This window comes from Ursus maritimus, unplaced genomic scaffold (assembly GCF_017311325.1).
Source record: "Ursus maritimus isolate PB19 unplaced genomic scaffold, ASM1731132v1 scaffold_23, whole genome shotgun sequence".
Lineage (NCBI taxonomy): Eukaryota > Metazoa > Chordata > Mammalia > Carnivora > Ursidae > Ursus > Ursus maritimus.
The window spans coordinates 37,426,738-37,445,883 of record NW_024424786.1 but is presented as its reverse complement, the minus strand read 5'-3'; the positions used below and the strand labels follow the sequence as shown (position 1 = coordinate 37,445,883).

Here is a 19,146-nt window from a genome sequence, read left to right as displayed (position 1 = left end):
GGCCCGAGTGGGCTCGCTGTCACGAGAGGACAATTGAGATTTTATCAAGAATCCTGAATTTCTTGGGACAAACCCAGAGGTTTGTCCTCACCTAAGCAGCACCTAAGGGACTGTTACCTACTTCCTAATGAGGCGAGGCCTCGCTGGGAAAACTCAGGTCCAGCCGAGTCTGGGAAGCTTCGGGGCCTGGGGTGGGTGACTACCTCAAGGCATGTGGGGGGGCCTCCACCAACTGTAGGGCCAAGTGGGGGCCAGCCCGGGCCTGGGGGCCAGACTCCTGTTCCCAGGCAGCTGCCTCCTCTCTCCAGCCTCAGCCGGCATGTGGCCACCACAGTGCGGCCTTCAGGGACAGACCCTTGGGCTCGAGGGCGGTCTTCTTTCCCCTTGCAGGCCCGAGAAGCCAAGAAATCGCAGCAACCCTCCTGTCTGAGGATCCCCCTGAGTGCCCAGCCCGTCAGCCACTCCCTGGCTTCTGAAGTACCCCGTGGGCAGGCGGGACGGGCACTGCCCGCACCGACAATGTCCCCACTCTGCCAGTGAGTAACGGAGCCGGGCCTGTCAGAGCCGGGGTCTCGAGACTCCTGGTCTGGAGCTCATTTTGAGAAGCTTCTCAGCAGTGGCAGGGATTCCTAAGGACGCTGGGAGGAACGCCAGCTGTGGGAGGGGGCGTGGGGTGCCTGGTCCACTCACTCTGTCACTGGGGGATGGGGAGAAAGGGGTCCCAAGAGCCACCCAGCTTTCTGTAGAAAGGAAGGGCCCCGCAGGAGGGGGTGTGGCTGCCCCAAGGGCAGGGGAGTCACAGAATGCCAGCCTTTCCAGACCAGGGAGCCAGGGAGCTGTCCTCCTTCTGTCTGGGCTGGGCTAAGGTTGGAGACACCGAGGACGGGGAAGGGCCCCTCCCGGAGCTGTGCCCTTCTCTGGCCCAGTGAGGAAAGCACAGTGTCTGCCCAGCCCCCAGAGGTGGGCTGTGGGCAGGTCTGGGGCAGGTGCCTTGCCAAATCCCTGTGAAGAGGGTCAAAGTCTTTCACTAAAGGGCCTTTTTGATGCCCTTCCAGAGGCCTCCATGGACTGGGTCTCTACTTTCAGAAAGACAGGGCACAGGACAGGAGCAGGAGAAAGAAAGATGTAGGTAGAGGGGAGGGGAGAGGAGAGGCGGAGCAGGGCAGAGAGGGATGGGAGGGGAAGGGAGCCAGCAGCGTCAGAGGCTAGGCAACACTCATTCAATCCTCTCAAAACAACTCCAGGAGGAATGTATTGCCATCCCCACTTTCCAGGTGAAGAAACTGAGCCTTGCAAAGGTAGGCCGACTTGCCCAAGGCTACAAGTGACAAAATCTGGATTCAAACCAAATACTGTGTGATTCCAAAGCCCACGGTCTTCCTCGCCTCAGGATAACGCGCCACTAGAGAGGTCGAGGCCCAGAGGCGGTGAGGAAGAGAAGCCATGCAGGCCACAGACCACAGCGGAGATGGGAACAGGCACAGTCTGTTTGGGGAGAGTCTCCCACCGGCTGGCCCAGCCTCAGGACCTCTGCCGGAAGGACGGGACGGGGGTACTCACGAGCAGGACCGTGCCAGCTGGCAGAGGCCGCAGGCCGGCTTCCGCATCAGGTACATGGGCCACCCGTAGGCGGCCAGGGCGAAGAGCATGTAGTAGCAGACGTCCTTATAGCGGAGCATCTCTTGCTGGAAGAGAGGAGGTGGAGGCGGTCACCTCTTGCCCTTCCGGCCTGCAGCCTCTAGGCCCAAGGGGCTTCCCTGGATGGGGGAGGGAGCTGCCCTCCTGGCCTCCCCAAGGACCGCAGGCCCACCCTGCTCCCGTCCTGGAGGAAGGACCGCTCGTCCAGATGATAATTGCATTTCCCTAATTATCTCCATGCAACCAGGGCACGAAGCCTCCTGGGACCTGTTCTGCTGCTCCAGCCTCAGAATTAATGATTTGGGGACAGAAAAACACTCGGAGCACTGGATCGATTTCCTTGTCCGTTTTCCAGAGAAGGGAAGCAAGGGGGAGGTATGAAGGGCAACCACCCCGCCTCGGGAATCCGGCCTGGGAAGGGAAGTTTAACCCTGAGAGGCCCTGGGCTGGGGGTGTCCGGGCCCTCAGCTGGGGGTGTCCGGGTCTGGAGCAGCAGGGCCGGCCCTGGAGACACTGGGTGACCTGACAAGTCATCAACACTGTCTCAGCCTGCAAGTTCTTTGTCCGCAAATATGGGGAGACTCCAGTTTGACTGGGCAAGTCATGGGCTCCGCAGGGATGTCTGGAGCAGATTGGGATCTGCTGTGGAGACTGTGGAGAAAGGTGCCAGTTTGAAACCCAGCGTCTAAGGCCAGTGGCTACTATCAGCCCGCTGGGCTGGAAGGATCCGGGAAGCACAGGTGTCCCAGCAAAGCGGCATCCAGTGTCCCGGGTGTGCCAGGCGCCAGAGGGCTCCTGCACTTAGGGGGAATTAGTCACCTTGTAAAAGTTAAAGAGGGTGATTAGTCATCTTCTGAAGAGAAACAGGTAGCACCTTAATAAGGGCCCAGAGGGGTGGAACCATCCCCGGGCCAGCTCTGTCTGCTCTTTAGGAATGAGCTGGAGAAGGTAATTATCCTCTCCGTGTGTCGGAGCTCGGCTCCGGCTGGAGGGCGGGGTGCTGGCAGGCTCTGCCACGTGGGGGGCAGGGACCCCAGCACCTCAAGGCTCTGCGGCCCGCCTCTGGCCCCTCCTCCTTCACATGGTGAGAGAGCCCAGGGCAACCCGGGTAAGCGAGGCTGGGCCCCTGCTGCGAGCGGGCCGTTTTCAGAGGGGATGCACACGCCTACTTTGGGCAGTGGGGACAGACAGAGACTGGAGGCTTTTCTAGGGGATTTAGATACGAGGGAGGAATCCTTTCTAGTAGGTCCCGACTGGGAACCGGACTCAGAATGGCTCCTTTCCTCCCCACTAGAGCTCTGGGTGGCAGGTGTGCCCAGGTCCATTACGCATACAGGAACAGGCTCAGAGGGGAGGGAGGACTTGCTCAAGGCCACAGCGACAGCGGCAGAGCTGAAGCGCCCCTCAGTTTGCTCCTGAGGCCGCTGGCTGCAGTTTCAGCTGGGGGAACACAGTGCCCTTGTGGGGGGAGGGGTTCCCTGGCCACAGGATTGGTCCCACCTTTATCTGTGAAATACTGGGTTTCTTGCGAAGAGGTTGCGCTGCTCAAAAAAGCTTGAAACCAGTGAGGCACGTCGTGCTGCCTCTTAGGACAGCAACAGCAATCGGATAAGCAGCTCACCCCCGTGAAGCCATGACCTCAAGAGGCCGGGGCCAAACATTCTGAGTGTGGTGAAGCTGATTCCAGGGTTTTGACTGTGGGACCAGCGTGATGGGGGCGGTCCTCAGGAAGAAGGGTGGGAACTAGGAGGGAGGCTACATGGAGAGCTGCAGGGGGACCCACAGAGGAGCAGGTGCAGCCCATGCTGTGGGGGCAGCAGGCAGGTGGTCTGCTCAGGCCGCCTCGGCAGAGGGGAGGGACCTGGAGTGGGGTGGGATGGGACGTGGCTCTGACTCACCGAGTTCTTGAGGTCGAGATACTTGGTGTTTCTGGTCACTGGCATCCCAGACAGGAAGGTCAAAATGTCATTGTTCGCCTGTAAAACCAGGGTGTGAAAGCGACTGTCCCAGGTCCAGGGGGCATGGCTGAGAAAGGGGTCCAGGCCCCCCAGACTCTGACTGCTTCCCAGGGGCCTGAACGTCCAAAGGAGTGTGTGGTTTCTAGCCCTTCCACGAACCAGCCAGTCTTCCCAAATCAGAGGTCTTCTCACATGTCCAGCTGCTCCCTTTCCACCAAAAGCATCAAACACCACTCCCCACCCCCGCCCCCGGGGACATTTCTGCCCAAGCTGAGGGTAACATGCTTTGTAGGGGATGCCGGGAGATCCCAGCTGGGATCAGGGTTTGGGGGGGGGTGGAATGGAAGCAAGTGCGGAGGCCCGAAGCACTGAGCATCATTCATGAGGGCCTCGTGGTTAGAAGTCTCTGGCGGCTGGCCCAGCAGAGGGAAGTCACTCAAGCCAGAGCCAGGAGGAGAGGTGGCATCAGGGGGTTACCGGGGGGACCCCGGGGAGCGGGCACAGCAGCAGCAGGGCAGCGGGGAGAGGCCCGGAGGATGGCGGGTGCTCACCTCGTCCAGCACGGCGTTGCGCTTGGCCCGCTGCCGCTGCCGGAGCAGCACCAGACCAGCGATGATGTCGGATGGCACGATGTCGAGGTCGCGGAAAAACTCGGCGAAGAGGTAGGCGATTTCTGAGTAGGCATCCTGTGAGGTCCAGGGGGGGCGGGAGGCAGGGGCAGGGGAGCGGGAGAGAGGGCAAGAGACCGGGCATGAATCCCCCCGGGCTGGGGCTCTGCTCTGGGCCCAGTGCCAGCTTGCCCCCGGCACCTGCTCTGCACCGGCCGGGCCCAACCCCGCATGGCCCTCTGCAGCCGTGACCCCGAGGGCCCTAGCCTGGGCTCTGGGCCCCCGCAGACCTGGCCAGAGCTGTCTGCGACAGCCACTGAACCTTGTCCGTCCTCCACCTCCCAGCCCTCTTCTGTCCTCAGAGCTCCTACAGCACTCACCATCACCGCCTACCACGCACAGATGCCAACGTGAGCCATTTCCTGTTCTTTCCCCAGCCACTAGGAATCAAGGCCTGCTCGGCCCGGCTTGTTTCTCCTCCGCCTTTCTCTCTAGCAGAGAAGCCAAAACTGAGCTCCTGGCTACTGCCTCCCCACACTGAGTTTCTTCCCACCTCCCATTAGCTGTGACCTTGAAGGGCCTCCTAAGGACTGAGCCTCCAGGGTGTCAGGCCCCCTCCCCCACCTGCCCACAGCTGCAGGCTCAGGGACCCTCATGATGTGCCTGGAGAAGGCTGCGACGCCGGGCCAGTGGCCCCTCTACGGTCTCCGCTAGCCTGGTCCTCGGGCCAGCCTGAGCCCAGGGCAGAAGGCAGGAGGCACGCCCGTCAGTGGGCTCCGCATCCTCCCCACCTCCGTCCAAGTGGAAGTTGGGAACCTCTTCCCTAACCTGCTGGGGGGAGCAAACTCATGGCAAGTGATTCTCTCTCGCTGGGTTTCACCCTTGAGTGCCTGGCACTCGTAAGAGAACAAAAATCAGGGGTTGCAAACTCAAAGGCCTAATGAGGCCTAATGAGGCCAAACGGCGCGAGCTACTACTCGCTCTGGCTGACTGCCCTGCGAGGGGCCCGCGCTGCCACATCTAGAAATACGAAACTGTACATGAATGCCCTGATTTTTCACATTGGCACTCAGTTCAAATTTTAAGCCACCCAGCACAGAGTGATCAAAATGTGCTCTGGGCTGGGCCTGGTCCCCAGGGTTCGATGGGACCCAGATCCTGGGCCACCCGTCCCCGCCGCGCCCTAACATCAGCCCCAACTCTGCCATGTGCCCAGGAGGGGTGGGTGTGTTCCCCTGACCCTCCAGAGAGGCCCGTGGGGTGATCCCCACCCACCAGGGAACCTCCAGGAAGAGAGGGGCTTTCTTATATCTGATTACTCACTCTACAGCTCCCCAGGGGCTGCTGGTGGAAAGGAGCCACTCAGGCTTCCAGTGGCTTCCATGGAGGGCACTTGCTGTCTGGCTCAGGGAGGAGTGGTCTCCCGACCTCACTGGCTCTGCCACTAACTAGCTGTGGGACGCTGAGCAAGTCACACCACCTCTCTGGGCCTCAGCTCTCTGATCTGCAAAATGAGGGGTGGGGGGTGGGGGAACACTAGATGGTCTCTAAGGGTCCTGCCAGCACGGGGGGGGGGGTCTGCCTCAAGGACCCCAAGGGCCCTACCTCCCCCCCAGGGGCCGCCCTCTGCTGAGCCGGCCTTCCTTCAGCAGCACTGGGCCCCTCCAGCGGCTTCTCCGAGCACCAGGTATGGAGGGCTGGCTGTGAGCGTCTGGGGCTCGGCACCTGACAGCTCCGACAGATCTCCCAGAGGCCTTTGCAGCTGGTGACACGTTGCTTTTCTTTGCTTTCAGGTCACCCTGATTTTTTAGTATCTCCTCTCCTAAACTACTCAAAGTTCCAAGGGCGTAGATGAAAGGTCTTGAAACCTTGCTGTCCCCTTGACGAAGCAAGGGATTGGCTGCTTCACATGCCGGAGGGAGTGAGTAGGTCAGTGGATAACAGGTCCTCACCTTGCTCCTGCTTAAAACTCAGCGCCCTTCCAGCAGCCCTGCCCCACCCGGCTCTGCCAAGGAGTGACGGCCCCTAAGTGGCTGCCAGCAGGATGTGAGCCAGAGGGAAGTGACCTCCCAGTACTTACTGACTGGGAGTCCTTGGTCCGAGTGCAGCAGAGGAACACTTTGAGCCGGCGCGACCAGCTGGTGGCCTGACCCTCCTCTAAGCGGTGCCTGCAAAGGGAGAGAGTTGGTATGTGTGAGGTCAGGACACGGGACCAGAAGAGCCATGACCCAGATGTGATGGGAACAGGGCGGCCTGTTCCCAGGATCCCACCAAAGGGCTCTCCAGCAGAGGGTCTAGGAAAGAACAAGCCTGGGCCTGGCCAAAGCTGGGTAGCCAGTGAGCTGGTGACATGTCAGCCAGCATGACCCTCCCTGGGGGGGACCCCTGCTGGCCTAAGATGCCATATGGTTGGCCATGCTCCCAGCTCCTGGCAGACTGAATACCAGCATGTCCCGGGGGGCTTTAGAGGTGGGAGCCCAAACTGGGCACTGCTCTGTGGCTCAGGTGTCCAACAGCTCAAACTAAGAGCCCTGGGACACCGAAGCAGGGTGCTGGGCCTCTTAGCCAACTCACTGCAGCAGACCTGTTGGACGGACTTGCTTCCCTTTGGAAAGGATTTCAGAAACCCAACACTCTTCATATTTGGGTGAAGTTTAAGGGGTGCATAAGGCTCTGCATCTCCCAGCTCCTTGGATCTGTTACATTAGAGGGGACGAGGGCCCCCACCTTTCATCTCCATGGCTGGCGCCTGTCCATTCCCTCCCCCAGCCCCAGCCCCAGTGTGTCTAGCTGCTCTGATGGGGAGTCAGGGTATCCAGTAGGCTGCAACCAAAGGCAGGGCAGCTGGCCAATTATCCACAGAGACCCTTCCAATGCTGGATGCCCAGACATCAGTGTGGTTTTTTTGTTTGTTTTATTTTTAAAGATTCTATTTATTTTTATTTGAGAGAGAGAGCGAGAGCACGCAAGCAGGCGCAAAGGGAGAGGAAGAGGGAGAAGCAGACTCCCCTGCTGAGCAGGGAGCCCGATGCGGGGCTCAATCCCAGGACCTTGAGATAATGACCTGAGCTGAAGGCAGACGCTTAACCGACTAAGCCACTCAGGCACCCCGAAATCGGTGTTTTGAGCATAAATTTAAGAGACCCAACATTAAATATGTAAGCTTCCAGACTAAGCAAGAAGAGGCTGGTTTGCATTTGTGACATGTGCCCCACCCCCCGTCCCTGTAGATGCTGATGCTTGATGGTCAGTAGGGGAAGGTGCGGGTGGCCCCAAATGCCTGCAAGGCACTTAGTATCCATCAGGAGTGACAGGCCAGGCCCTCTTTCCCGAGCCCTTTGGCTCCCCTCTGCAGCAAAGGGCTGCTTCCTGCAGCCCTGGTTCCATAAGGCAGTGGGCCACAAGGACAGGGAACGCCACAGGGCTTTCGAGGGCTAGAGGAGGGGTTAGGAAAGGGTACGAAGGGTACAAGGGAATTGCTGCTTCTGGAATCTACCAGCTCGAAGGGATTTGGGCAGCCTTACATCATAAAGCAACATCCCCCTGCCAGGGGCTTCGTGAAGGGACAGCATGCTGGCAAGCCAGAGCATCACATTCTTTGACCTTTTCTAATCTAATGGGCTTTTAAACATTCAAAGCGTATTTCTTGCGGGGCCTCTGGCTGATAGAAATGCTGGTGTATGCTTTACTGCACTACCCCTTATGCCCACCAGGAGGCAGATGGAGCCACTGGCAGGTTTGGCCTGATGCATCAGTTAGGCTGCAGAGACCAACACAGGCAGAGAAATACTGAATCCGGACAGCAAGTTCATGGACCGAGCACCCCCTCTGGGAGTGCAGACACCCTTGCAAAGATCCAAGGTCTTCCCAGCACTCCTCCCTGGGAGCAACCCATCTCCTCACCCCTACCAGATTTCACTGGAAGGAGAGAGGGCCCAGGACTTAAACAGCTTCCTGACCTCCGGATGTTAAAATAACCTGTCAGTGTGGCACGGGGCGGGGGGGGTGGGGGGGGGCTTGTGTGCATCCCCAAACCTGGAAGTGGATGAAAGGCAGGCAGGCTTGAAAATGTCTTTGTGAGAAAAACTGTTGATTTCAGAGCTGAGGGAGGGCCAGTGGAGACCAGCCTGAGAGGCGGTCACATTAACCAAGCCGCAGCCTAGGCTGCCCTCCCGACCCCTGCAGAGAGCTGGAGAAGATGCAACAGGTCAGAGCCCGTGAGCTCTGAGGCCTCTTACCCCCACAGCGCCCGAAACTGCAGGACAACTTTCTAATTAAAACGACTGCCCCCAACTGCAAAGGCGTTGGCTTCCCTGGGCCCCAAAGGCAATTACCCAGAGTCAGGGAGGGGAGATTTTTTCCCAGGGCCCCAGAAGCCCAGAAACCAGGTCAGGTGGGGGCGTATGCTCAGAATGAGCAAAATGGAACGGGTGGTGGTGGCCTGCTACGCCGGGAGGGAGAACGGGCTCTGGGGCCTTGGCTCCAAGACCTGGTATTTGGGGCTGGGAAGTGGCCAGCCCAGGCACGGGTGTGGCTTTGGCTGCTATTCCGAGCTGACGTGGAGGGCCTGAGGGGAGCCGAAAGCAGAGGCGCAGGAGGGCGGGGTGAGGAGAATTCCCACCGGGCCTGGGGGCCTGGGCAACCCGCTGGTCTGGCCGAGGGCTCCTGACTCCCCTGCCCTGGAGCTGGAGTGCCGGCTCTGGTCCCCATCAGCAGGACCTGGGGCAAGTGACCTGCCCTCTCGGGAACTTGGGCTCCTCATCCGTAGAATGGGTCTCCTAAGGGTACCAGGGTCGGCAAAAGGACTGAGTGGACTGATGGTGGGAAAGGGCTCATGGCAGGGCCTCTAAGCCATAGTAGCAGCTCCGCGCCACGCCCCGGAAGCCCCAGCCCCCCCGCCCATCTTTTTCTTTCACTAAACAGGAATTACTGTGACCCTGGATTCCCTCTCTCATTTTGTTTTACCATGGCACAGCATTCCCGTTTCTTCAAAACACCGTGCAAAACTTACCCCCTCCAGGAGGCCTTCCTTGATTAACCTCCTCCAGCCCCCTTAACCCTAGAGGCAGCCCAGCCTAGCGGCTAGGAGCAAGGGCCCTAAAGCCAGACCCCCTGGGCTGGAGCATAGCCCCACCATAACCCAGCTGTGTCACTCGGGCGAGTCACACGACTTCTCCGCATCCCAGCTCTGTCTGTATTACAGGGATGATGCTAACAGCCCCCTCGTGGAGCTTCTGTCAGTGTGTGTGCTGCCTGGCCTGCTTTGGGTGTGACGTGCTTCCTGCCATGATGACCGCTGTGGTTAACAGCACTGAAGATGGGGCCAATGGTCGCGATGGCCCCATTGACTGGGCACGTACCAAATGTGTGAGCAGAGCATCAACCGCTTTGCCCTTATTTGATTTAAATCTCACGGCAGCAGTCTGAGGCAGGAGCTGTCGTGACTCCTGCTTTACAGACCTGGAAACTGAGGCAGGGAGAGGCTAAGACTGTAACCCACGCCCATGGCTGCCGCAAGCTGATATGGGTCTGGGGAGGCACGGGGCCCGCTCTGCCCACTCACCGGAGGTTGTAGGTCCGGAGGTTGCGCTGCCGCCTCTTGGTGGCTCTCAGCTTGACAAAGGTGCGGCCCGTGGGGTCGAAGACGCAGAGGACAGTGATGCAGACACTGAGGATGACCACCCAGTTGCAGACGACCATCCCTGCGGGGCAGCAGTGGGAAGCACGAGGTGGACGTGTTGGGGGGACCTCCCTGGCTCACCAGCTCCGAGGAAAGGGGTGCTGGCACCTCCCCATCATCACCTGCTTCTGGGGCCCCAGAGCAAGGCTCAGAAGCCCTTGGCCCCAGCTGCCGGCCACCTGGTCATCCGTGCTGAGCCACGACCTCACGGCCCACCCTTGGTACAGAGCAGGCAGCTCGGGGGGTTTCCAGCGAGGAGCCGAGGGGCCCTCCACTGTTGCCCACCCCTCCACGCCAGGTCCCCCCGAGGGTGGACGGCCGAGCTCGGGAAGAAGCCCACAGCCTCGGCCCCCACCCTGCCCGGCGTCTCACAGCAACCGTTTCCCTTGGGAGGTGCCTGGACTTCATCCTCTCTAAACTGCCCCGGTCCCTTCCACCCCGGGGCTGGCTGACATACCGAGGGTGACGTTCTTGGCAGTGAGGTCGTTGCAGGAGGTGTAGTACTGAGTGAGCCAGACGATGCCCACGATGGCGTAGATGAACTCGATCACCAGGATGGCTGCAAGGGGAGCAGGGAGCGCGCTGAAGGACCGCACCGTCTGCCTGCCCGGGAAGGGCCCCGGGGCCTCCGCCTGGCCCCTCTGCAGCAGCGGCACCGGACCCCGCCCCCCGGCACGGGCCTCGCAGCGGAGAGGGCCCAGGGAGCGAGGCTGTCCCACCGGCGCTCCGTCCTGCTGCGATGCGCCCACCCTGTTCTAGTCAAGTGCCCTCAGGCCCCGATGCCTCCCTGAGAGGGTGACTGGAAAGGCGGGTGATGAAGAGGCATTTCTGCTCTTTCAGGATTTTAGACTTAGGTCTGTGAACTCTGGTATCGGGCGTATCTCAGGCAAGTTACCTAATCTCCCTGGGCCTCCGCTTCCTCATCTGTAAAATGGGGTGACAACGTCTGCGTTACAGGACTGCGGAGAATTAGATGAGAGAGTGTTCATCTCACGGAGGCTGCTAGTTCCCTGGAGGAGGCTCCAGCACTCGGGGCAGGAGGAGGGAGGCACCCCGGCAGGCGGCGGCTGCTGCGCAAGCCGGGGGTGGGGGCACCGGGAAGCCTTGGAGGCCCCAGCTCCAGAGGCAGCACCCGTGGCAGCTGAGCGTGCGGGCTTGGGGGACAGACGACCTGGGTTCAAATCTCAGCTCTGGCACACGCACACTAGCCATGTGACCTCCCCGGGGCCCCAGAGTCCTCATCCGTAAAGGGAGCCAATAATGGCTCCTCCCTCAGCTAACACGGGGAAGGCCTGGAAGCACGAGAGAAATGTCCGCTAGGAAAGATGGGGAGGAGCGGCTGGAACCCAAGCCCAGAAAGAGGACACAAGCAGGCCCCCCAGGGAGCTGATCCGGACCGTTGAGGGGCTTCCGGGGAAGGGGGGGCGCTCTTTGGGGGAGGATTTCAAAGCAGCAGAAGAGAGGCGCTTGGCCTAGAACAGGGGCCAACAAACTTCTCCTGTTAGGGCCAGAGTAAATATTTTAGACTTTGTGGGTCTATTCTCTGTCCCGACTTCTCAGCTCTGCTGCAGCCGTGCACAAGGAGCCAGAGACAGTGAGCACATCAACGGATGAGTGTGGCGGGGTTCCAATAAAACTTTATTTACAAAAACAGACGGCAGGCTGGCTGTGGCCCTCGGGCTGCAGTCTGCCCGCCCCTGGTCTAGAACGCAAGCCCAGTACGTCTGCTGGTTCGCGGCTGGCCCCTGGTGCTGGCCCAGGGCCCGGCCCAGCGCCCGTGCCCCACGCCTGTCGGCCGGCTGAACGGCGGAGCACAGGAGGAGGGTGGAGGTGGGGGTGGTCTGGAGCAGCCCCACCCACGGCGGGTGGCCCTTACCCAGGCGCACGTAGAGCACGTACTGCATGGATTCGCGGGGCTCCGTGTACAGGATGCCCCCGCGCATGCTCAGCCAGATGATGGCCATCTCGGCGATCATGCAGCTCAGCAGGATGCCCAGGTAGCCACGGCCGTGGTCCACCAGGTTCAGGGAGCAGGCCTCGTTGGGGTTGTAGACCAGGCCGAAGAGCACCACAGACAGGATCACAAACCTGGGGAGACGCACAGTGAGACGGGGCAGGGCAGTCTGCGCACCTTCCGCGGTCCCTGGCCAGCCGGGGCTCGGCGGGTGGACGGCCTCACTGCCTCGGGCTCAGGACCACTGTCCACCTGGCCTCTGCGGACACAGGCGGCCAGGGACAGGGAAGCGAGAGCAGGGAGCCCAGCTGCCAGCCGTGGGCGGACGGCACTGCAGCCCTGCCCGGCGATGGTGCTGGGTCCAGTGGCAGGGTCTCTGGGCTCCACGTGGGTATCTCCCTAAGCAGTGGGTGTTAGACACCAACTCCTAGGAGCCGGGAGCATGACAGGGTCGGGACGGACGGCTAGAAAGCCTTCTTCCAGGCCTGTGGCGTGGCCCGAAGACTCACCAGGTGGTGTGCAGGAGGAAGAGGAAGATGGCTGGCAGGACGAGGTCATCACTGCCCACAGACCAGCGCCGCCGGAACACCACGATCCCGGGCATGGCTGGCAGCTCTGCAGAGGCTCAGCGGGCCTGGTGCTCACCTCCTGAAAGACAGCAGAGGACCCTGTGGCTGCCTGGGCTGCGGCGGCACCGGGGCCACCACGCTCCTGGCCAGGTGTGCCCAGAGCACAAGCATCTCTCCCAGGCCCCACGGGCCAGGTGCTCCCAAGGCCGTTGGAAATGCTAATCCGTGCCTGGGCAGGACCCACCTCCAGCCCTATCCACCCCCCAGAGCCACTATAAAGGACCTCAGCAGCCAGAGACAGGCTGCGGCCTTACCCCTGAGGACTCTCTTGCCCCCAAGGGGATCGGCTCTCCCTGGGGTTACTGTAACAGTAAGTGCTCAGTTCCATTAAAGACCTGGGCTCATCCCTGCCTCCCCTGACATGGGATGACGGGAACCCCCAGCTCCCCTGTTGCCTTTTCTCAAGGAGACCTGGCCCAGTGTGTGTAGTCCTTGGGGGTGGGGTGGGGGCTTCCCAGACCAAGCGTGGGCCTGTCCCTCAGCACAAACCCAACAAGCCAGGTGGAAGGCTGAAGCCCTTGGGGAGCGTGGGGGGAAGGGCATGCATGGATCTAGCAAGTATGGGGGCAGGAGAGCGCCCAGCACATAGCAGGTGCTCAGTAAATATGGGCTGAACAAGGTCTTCAGTTTCTTGCTTTGCGGAACCCCCGGGAGTACGCTCTATGACTTGATTTCACACTCTTCGGACAGAACGCCCAACCACAACTATGCCTCTCGGTAAGGAGGAACATAGCTGGCAGCCAGGGTCAGGGGCGTGACTGCGGCCTCCCAGCCCCTCTGCTGGAAGGGCAGTGAGAGAGTCCCATCCTCCTGGCAACCACACCTCCCATGCCCAGCCTGAGCCATGCAGGCTTCACTGCCCAGTTCGAAACTCTCTGAAGCTGATTTCAAATCAACCGCAGGCCAGCTGCAGGGAGGAGTACCCAGGAATCCAGGGCCCCCACGCCCTAGAGCCCCAGGAGCAAGGGGAGCTCTGCAGGCCAGGAGGCTCCCCACGTGGGGGGTTTGGTCTGGGAGATACTGGTGAGGGGCTCCAGGGTAGCCCTGTGCTGAACTGTGCAGAGGAACCCCTGCCGTGGGGGTGGGCGCCCTGCTGGTGGGCAGCTGCCCCCAGGCCCAAAGGCTTACATGGCACCTGGTCCAGAGGCGGGCGGCAAGTCCTCCTCTCCCCGGTGACGGCTCCGGGGAAAGCAAGTGTCCTCAGAGACCAGCATCACTCGGGAAGCAAGTGCCCGAGTATCCCCCGGCCGGTGGGCACAGCCCTCAGGTTGGACGAGGGGCCATGCGGCCGGGTGGCCAGCGGGCATGTCCAGGCTGGCCCGTCTCTGCCCCTCTCTCTCCCGAGCAGCCACTTCAGCCAGCCGCTGCCAAGCTGCTCCCTGCGAGCTGGCGGCCTGGCGGGCTAGCCTGTCGGGGTCGTGCCTACTCCTCCCCCCCTCAGGAAGTGATGTCATCCCACTCTCTCCAAGGAGGAGTCAGAGCGCGGATTCTGGGAAGTGGGGAGAAGGATGAAGAGCACGGAGCCGTGTGGTGGGGTGGCCGGGCGGGGGCGGGGGGCCTGGGGCCCCAGCAGGGTACGTCCCTGACAAGCAGCTGATGGCCCAGGGACGGGAGGGGCTAGGACACTGTGGGTTGGGAGCCGGGCTGGGGCAGGGCAGAGCTGCCAACAGCTGGTGTTTCAGCCCCCCGTTTCTCTACAGCCCCTCCCTATCTCCAGGTGGCTCGCCTTAAAAATACTGGGCTCAGGGGGCCCCCTCACATGAATGGGATGACGAGGCCGGCGGGGGGGGGGGTGTCCCAGCAGGTGCGGCAGCTCCCAATCCCCTCTAAGCACTAATCCGATCGACCCCTCCAGTGGTGGCTGAAGGGGAGTGCCTTCCCAGGGGGCTGGAGGGTGAGGGTCCCGCCCAGAACATCTTGTTCTCAGGTGGGCCCTGCGGAAGGCCCTCTCCCCAATCACCTCGGGGGGCACCCGCCTCTCATCCCTACCCTTCACTTCTGGGAGTCTAGACTGGCTAACGCTCCTTCAACTCACACGTGCCATTCACCTCACACCTGCCAACACACACACAGCCCCACCTGTGCACACGGCCCTGCCCTCCCTGCTCTCTGTAGGGAAGGTGGGGAAAGCCTGGCTCCCGGCCCTGCAGGCATAGCCCAAGACGTGTCAAGACGCCGGAGAGGTATGGCAGTGGCAGCCTCTGCCCAGGCTCAGGGGGCGACCAGCCTGAGGCCAGCAGCCGTGGTCAGTGCCAGTGCCCACCTAGATCATGTGGCAGGGCTCCTTCGGGCTGACCCCCTGGGTGCCCCGGTATAGGCCTGGGCATCATACCCTGCCCCTCCAGCCCGTCCCCATGGCCAGAGCACCACGGCAGAGTCCTAGGTGTGGGGCTGGGTGCCCTGGCTGCCTGGCTTCGAACCTGGGCCCCACCACCCACTGGCCGTGTGACTTACTAGCTGTGCCTCAGTTTCCTCACCTGTAAAATGTCATTCGACCCCACCTGCTAAAGTTCTGGTGAGGACCACAGGGGAGAACGTCTGCAGAGGCCCCAGACATGCTTGATAATGCCAGGGACGGGCCCAGTGAGCGGGTGAGGCAGAGCCTGAGAGCCCCGGTGGATCAGCCGCCCCTCCCCCGCCTGGGCTAGCGGATACTCCAGCTGGTCAACGACAGGTCACGGGTGTGTGGGATGGGGGTGACAGGGCCCATGCTGCTGGGAGAGGATGGGCCACTCCATTCCATGCGGACTCATCAATGTCAGGGCTGCTATTTTTAAGGGCCTGAAAGGCACCCTTTCTCTGAGACCCCAGCCTTTTACAATGGGGGCCTGTTCCCCTGCTGGGTGTGATTTCATCTGGAGGAAATGTCTCAGGAGGGGGAGGGCAGAGGCTCTTCCTGGTCTGGGGCTGCCACAAAGCCCCTCCTCTGGCTCTCCTCCCTTGGGGCACAGGGTCAACGCCCTCCAACAACTGCATTTGTGACGCACAGCCTCGCCTCCCTACCCCAGACCAGGGCACCTCCAGGGCGGGAGTGGTGACAGGGGAGAACAGAGGCACTTCTGGGGGCTTCCCATATTCCCTGGCTAGGCCCCCAGCTCAGGCTGGTCTGAATGGGGTGCCAAGACCCTCTGCACGGGGATAGTTTGACTTGAGTGGCCTTTGAGAGTCTTTCTGCCCCCATCCACAAAGCCCCATTTCCCTGCTGCTGATTCAGGCCCCTAAGTTAAGTATTAACCATTTTGGGAGTTCCTCTTTCTAAAGATACAAAACCCTTTTTTAAAAAATGCACACGCTATCTCCTACTTTAAAAGCCTTCCATAGCCCCCTATGCCTGCAGGATAAAGTCCAAGCCCCTCAGGCAGTGGCGAAGGGTCTTAGTCTCTGGCTGGCAGGCTGTGCAACCTTGTGCGGGTGCCTTGCCCTCTCTGAGTCCTGGGCCAGAAAGATACTCTCCAACCTCTGGGGATTCAGGACACAGTCAGCTACAAGCACAGAACCTGCCTTCAGACAGCTAGTTCCTTCTGGAAGGGGAGGCACTCCATCCCCTTTGCACATTGCCCCACCTTCCTTTCCCAACTCCCCGCAAAACTTGTTGTTTCCCTAAAAACACTTCAGTGGAAGCTTCCACGCTTACTCCAGGCGAAATCCTACTCATCTTTCCAGGCTAGCCAAAAGTCATGGCCTCTTTGAAACCATCCCTGACAGCACCCACCCCCAGCCCCACTCTTCTCGGGCAAAGCAGGCTGCTCCCTTATGGGATCCCCAGACTTCTCATCCCAAAGCAGCCCTGGGCACAGCGTCTTATAGTAAACTTGCCAAGTCCTCGCTGCCTATCCCCACCCCAGCTCAACCAGAGTCCCTAAGGGCTGGGGTCTTGCAGCGTTGTCCCAAACACATCTTACCTCAAACCAGCCCCTCTCCTCCTGAGCAGCCTCAGAGCCCTAAACCACCGCTCCATGCCCCGAAGCTGCTGCAACAGCTCCCCTCCAGCCACAAGGGCCACAGACATGGCTCCTTTCCCTCTTCGCGCATATCCTTGGCTTTTTGGGAAATGTCCCACCCCAGTGCCTCCCCTGACCACTGAGGGAGAACCATCTTCCCCCTCCTAGGGCTCTCTTAACAGTCTGGGGCTTTAGTTTCTTTGTCAGCAACCCGGGGATAAAGGCACCCCTCAGAGGGCTGCAGTGAGAACTGGCTGGGATGATGTCGCTGAGGGCTTGCACAGGGCCGGGCAGACGCCAAGCGTCTATTCGTGGGGCTGTCATAATCGAGCTCCTGAGGGGCTCTCCGGGGACTAGTTGGCAGGGTGATCTGTGACTGGGTGTTGGGGTCTGGGCAGGTCCTGCTGACACCCATGGTTGGCTCCAGCTGGTGAGAAAGGGCTGGCCCGAACAGGTATAAGCTTGGACAGGCTAACCTGCCTGCACCACGGGCCTTGGAGGGTGCCTGGTTAAAGTACCACAGGCTGGGCCTCATCCTCTGATCCTAAGGTCTCCTTGGGGGCGGCCCCGGGAGCAGGTTTTGGGGAGAAGAGCCCCTTCACAGTGGGTGCTAGGCAGCAGGGTGCCGAGAGCCCCCAGGTGAGGGAGGAGGAGGGCACGGCTGCTGGGTCTATCCTCCGGATGGCCCAGAGCTGGCGGGAGCCTCGAGCGGGGCCAGGTCACTGGAGCCGGGCTGAGCCCAGCCCCCCAGGAGACAGGATGCCATGCTGTGGGAGGCCCGTCGAGGGCCACCTCCAGCTTCCAGGTCAGCCCGTGAGATCTCCCACCTGGCCCGAGGTGGTCGTGGGCCTCCAGGATGGGCTGGGGGTTGAGCTGGAAGAAAGGGATAACGACCAGGTCCAGACCACAGGTCCTGCCACCAGGTGAGCACCTCCTGTGCCTCAAGTTCTGGGCTAATCACCTCCCACCCTCGCGGCAGGGATGCAGGGTGACACGAGCACTCAGTCCACGGGCTCTAAAAACAGACCATGCCTGAAAGCTGGCTCTGTACTGACTGGCTGTGTGACCTTGGACAAGTTACTTACCTCTCTGTGCCTCAGCTCCTCATTTCTAAAATGGGCTAAGAACAGTACCTACCTCAGAACTGTCACAGGGTTAGATGGGCCATACGCCGAAGACAGCGGCTGTCACACAGGAAGCGGCCAGCCAACGCTCCTCCAAGAGCACTACTCCCGAAGGAGGCCGTGCAGCTCAGAGACCCCCCGGCTCCCTCCGGGGAGCAGGAGCTCTGCAGCAGGAGACACAGGCCATACCTGCTGCCACCCAGGGCTTGCACCTAATGCAGCAATGTCAGGTAGAAGGGGCTCAGAAAGTCTCGTCACCCCCTTTTATGGGCGAGGAAGCAGGTTCAGAAAGATACCTGGGACTCCCGGCTTCCCTCGCGGTGTCATGACCAGGGGCTGGACACACAGTCCCAGAGTCCCGGAGCTGGCCCCCGCCCTTGTTCCTCATGCACGCCCCACTTCAACTTCCCCCAAGAGAGCTCCTGACATGTGACCCTCTTGGAAGCTGGCCGGTCCACGTGAGATCCGTCCCCAAGAAGGCATCAACCACTTATACGGTTTCAAGCAGAGTCGTCTGTGGCTGGCTCTCCACCTCCCACGGCAGGGTCCCCACTACTCTGCAGCTCAGCTGGCAGAAGACAGGAGACCTCAGACTCAAGCCCCCCTTCCCGGGTGCCTCCGTGCACCCCAGCCTGCCGAGGCTGGCAACGGGGCCGGGCCTAGCCTCATTTAGAGCTGCCAGTCCCGGACCGAGAGCAGAGTCCCCAGGCCAGACTGCCACTGCCCCTCCAGACCTGTTTCCTCTTCTGGAGAATGAGGAGCCTGGGCCACCGATGGGAGGCTTGTGGTTTTGTACTTCTGTTCGTAATTACTTGATTTCACAACAAACGGCAGCGGGTGCCTTATAGGAACCAGAAACAATGAAGAGATGGAGTATGAATTTAAGAACACACACACTTCAGCACAAAAGCTAAGGCAATTAAAGTAGAAGGTGGGGGGAATCGGTTGCACCCGGGTAAGAAGACATAGACGCTCTCATAGGAACCACGTGTTAAACTATTATTAGACTCCATGTTTCCCGGCGGCCAAAGTGAAAAAGGAAACTGGGTAGTCTGTAAAGTCTCTTTGAGCTCTGCAGGCTGTTTTGATCCATGGTTCCCTGAGCGGAGGGCCCAGGACTCCCTCCCTACCCCACAATGAATGGGATTCCCCATTTGGAAGGGCTTTGAAATGGGAAGGTGCTCCAAACAAGGTGAGAGGGGCAGGCGCCTGCTGCCTAGGCTCTCTGGGTCTGATCCAGACTGTTCCTGTGTTGGATACTGGAGCTCGTCTAGCCTCGTTGGGGAAGGGCGTCTGACCTGGGGGATGACTGCAGTGCGGCTGGGCCCCAGGCAGCCCGCAGGGTGAGTGGTGGCCCCCAGGGGTTCCACGGCTAGTAAGAGAGCTAGTTAACCTCCCTGCTCACTCACGTGGCATCCACGAGAGTACGTGCAGAGGGAGGGGATCAACCCACAGTACCTGGTTCTGATTTCCTGAAACCTTAGGGCGGTTCCAGGGTGGCCTAGATGGGGGGGAGACAGCCCACCGGTAAGGTGGGGACCCAGTCATTTCGTTTCCTCTAGCGTTTGTCAGTTGCCTACCACGTCTTGGGCCTGGTCTAAGCCCTTGGCACAC

At 60.7% G+C, this 19,146-nt stretch overlaps 1 protein-coding gene across 1 annotated transcript in view; it reads right to left on the bottom strand.

Moving 5' to 3' along the window:
- The window catches only part of DAGLA (diacylglycerol lipase alpha), a 31,073-nt gene extending 12,642 nt beyond the window's left edge, over positions 1-18,431 (bottom strand). The window contains exons 1-9 of the mRNA XM_040639201.1: positions 17,829-18,431; positions 12,348-12,486; positions 11,761-11,972; positions 10,342-10,443; positions 9,768-9,906; positions 6,285-6,372; positions 4,148-4,282; positions 3,537-3,614; positions 1,561-1,685 (exon numbers count right to left, since the gene is read on the bottom strand). Coding sequence (XP_040495135.1) covers positions 1,561-1,685; positions 3,537-3,614; positions 4,148-4,282; positions 6,285-6,372; positions 9,768-9,906; positions 10,342-10,443; positions 11,761-11,972; positions 12,348-12,442 — 974 coding nt within the window. The 5' untranslated portion in view covers positions 12,443-12,486; positions 17,829-18,431. The remainder of the gene's footprint in view (positions 1-1,560; positions 1,686-3,536; positions 3,615-4,147; positions 4,283-6,284; positions 6,373-9,767; positions 9,907-10,341; positions 10,444-11,760; positions 11,973-12,347; positions 12,487-17,828) is intronic.
- Positions 18,432-19,146: the final 715 nt, after the last annotated feature.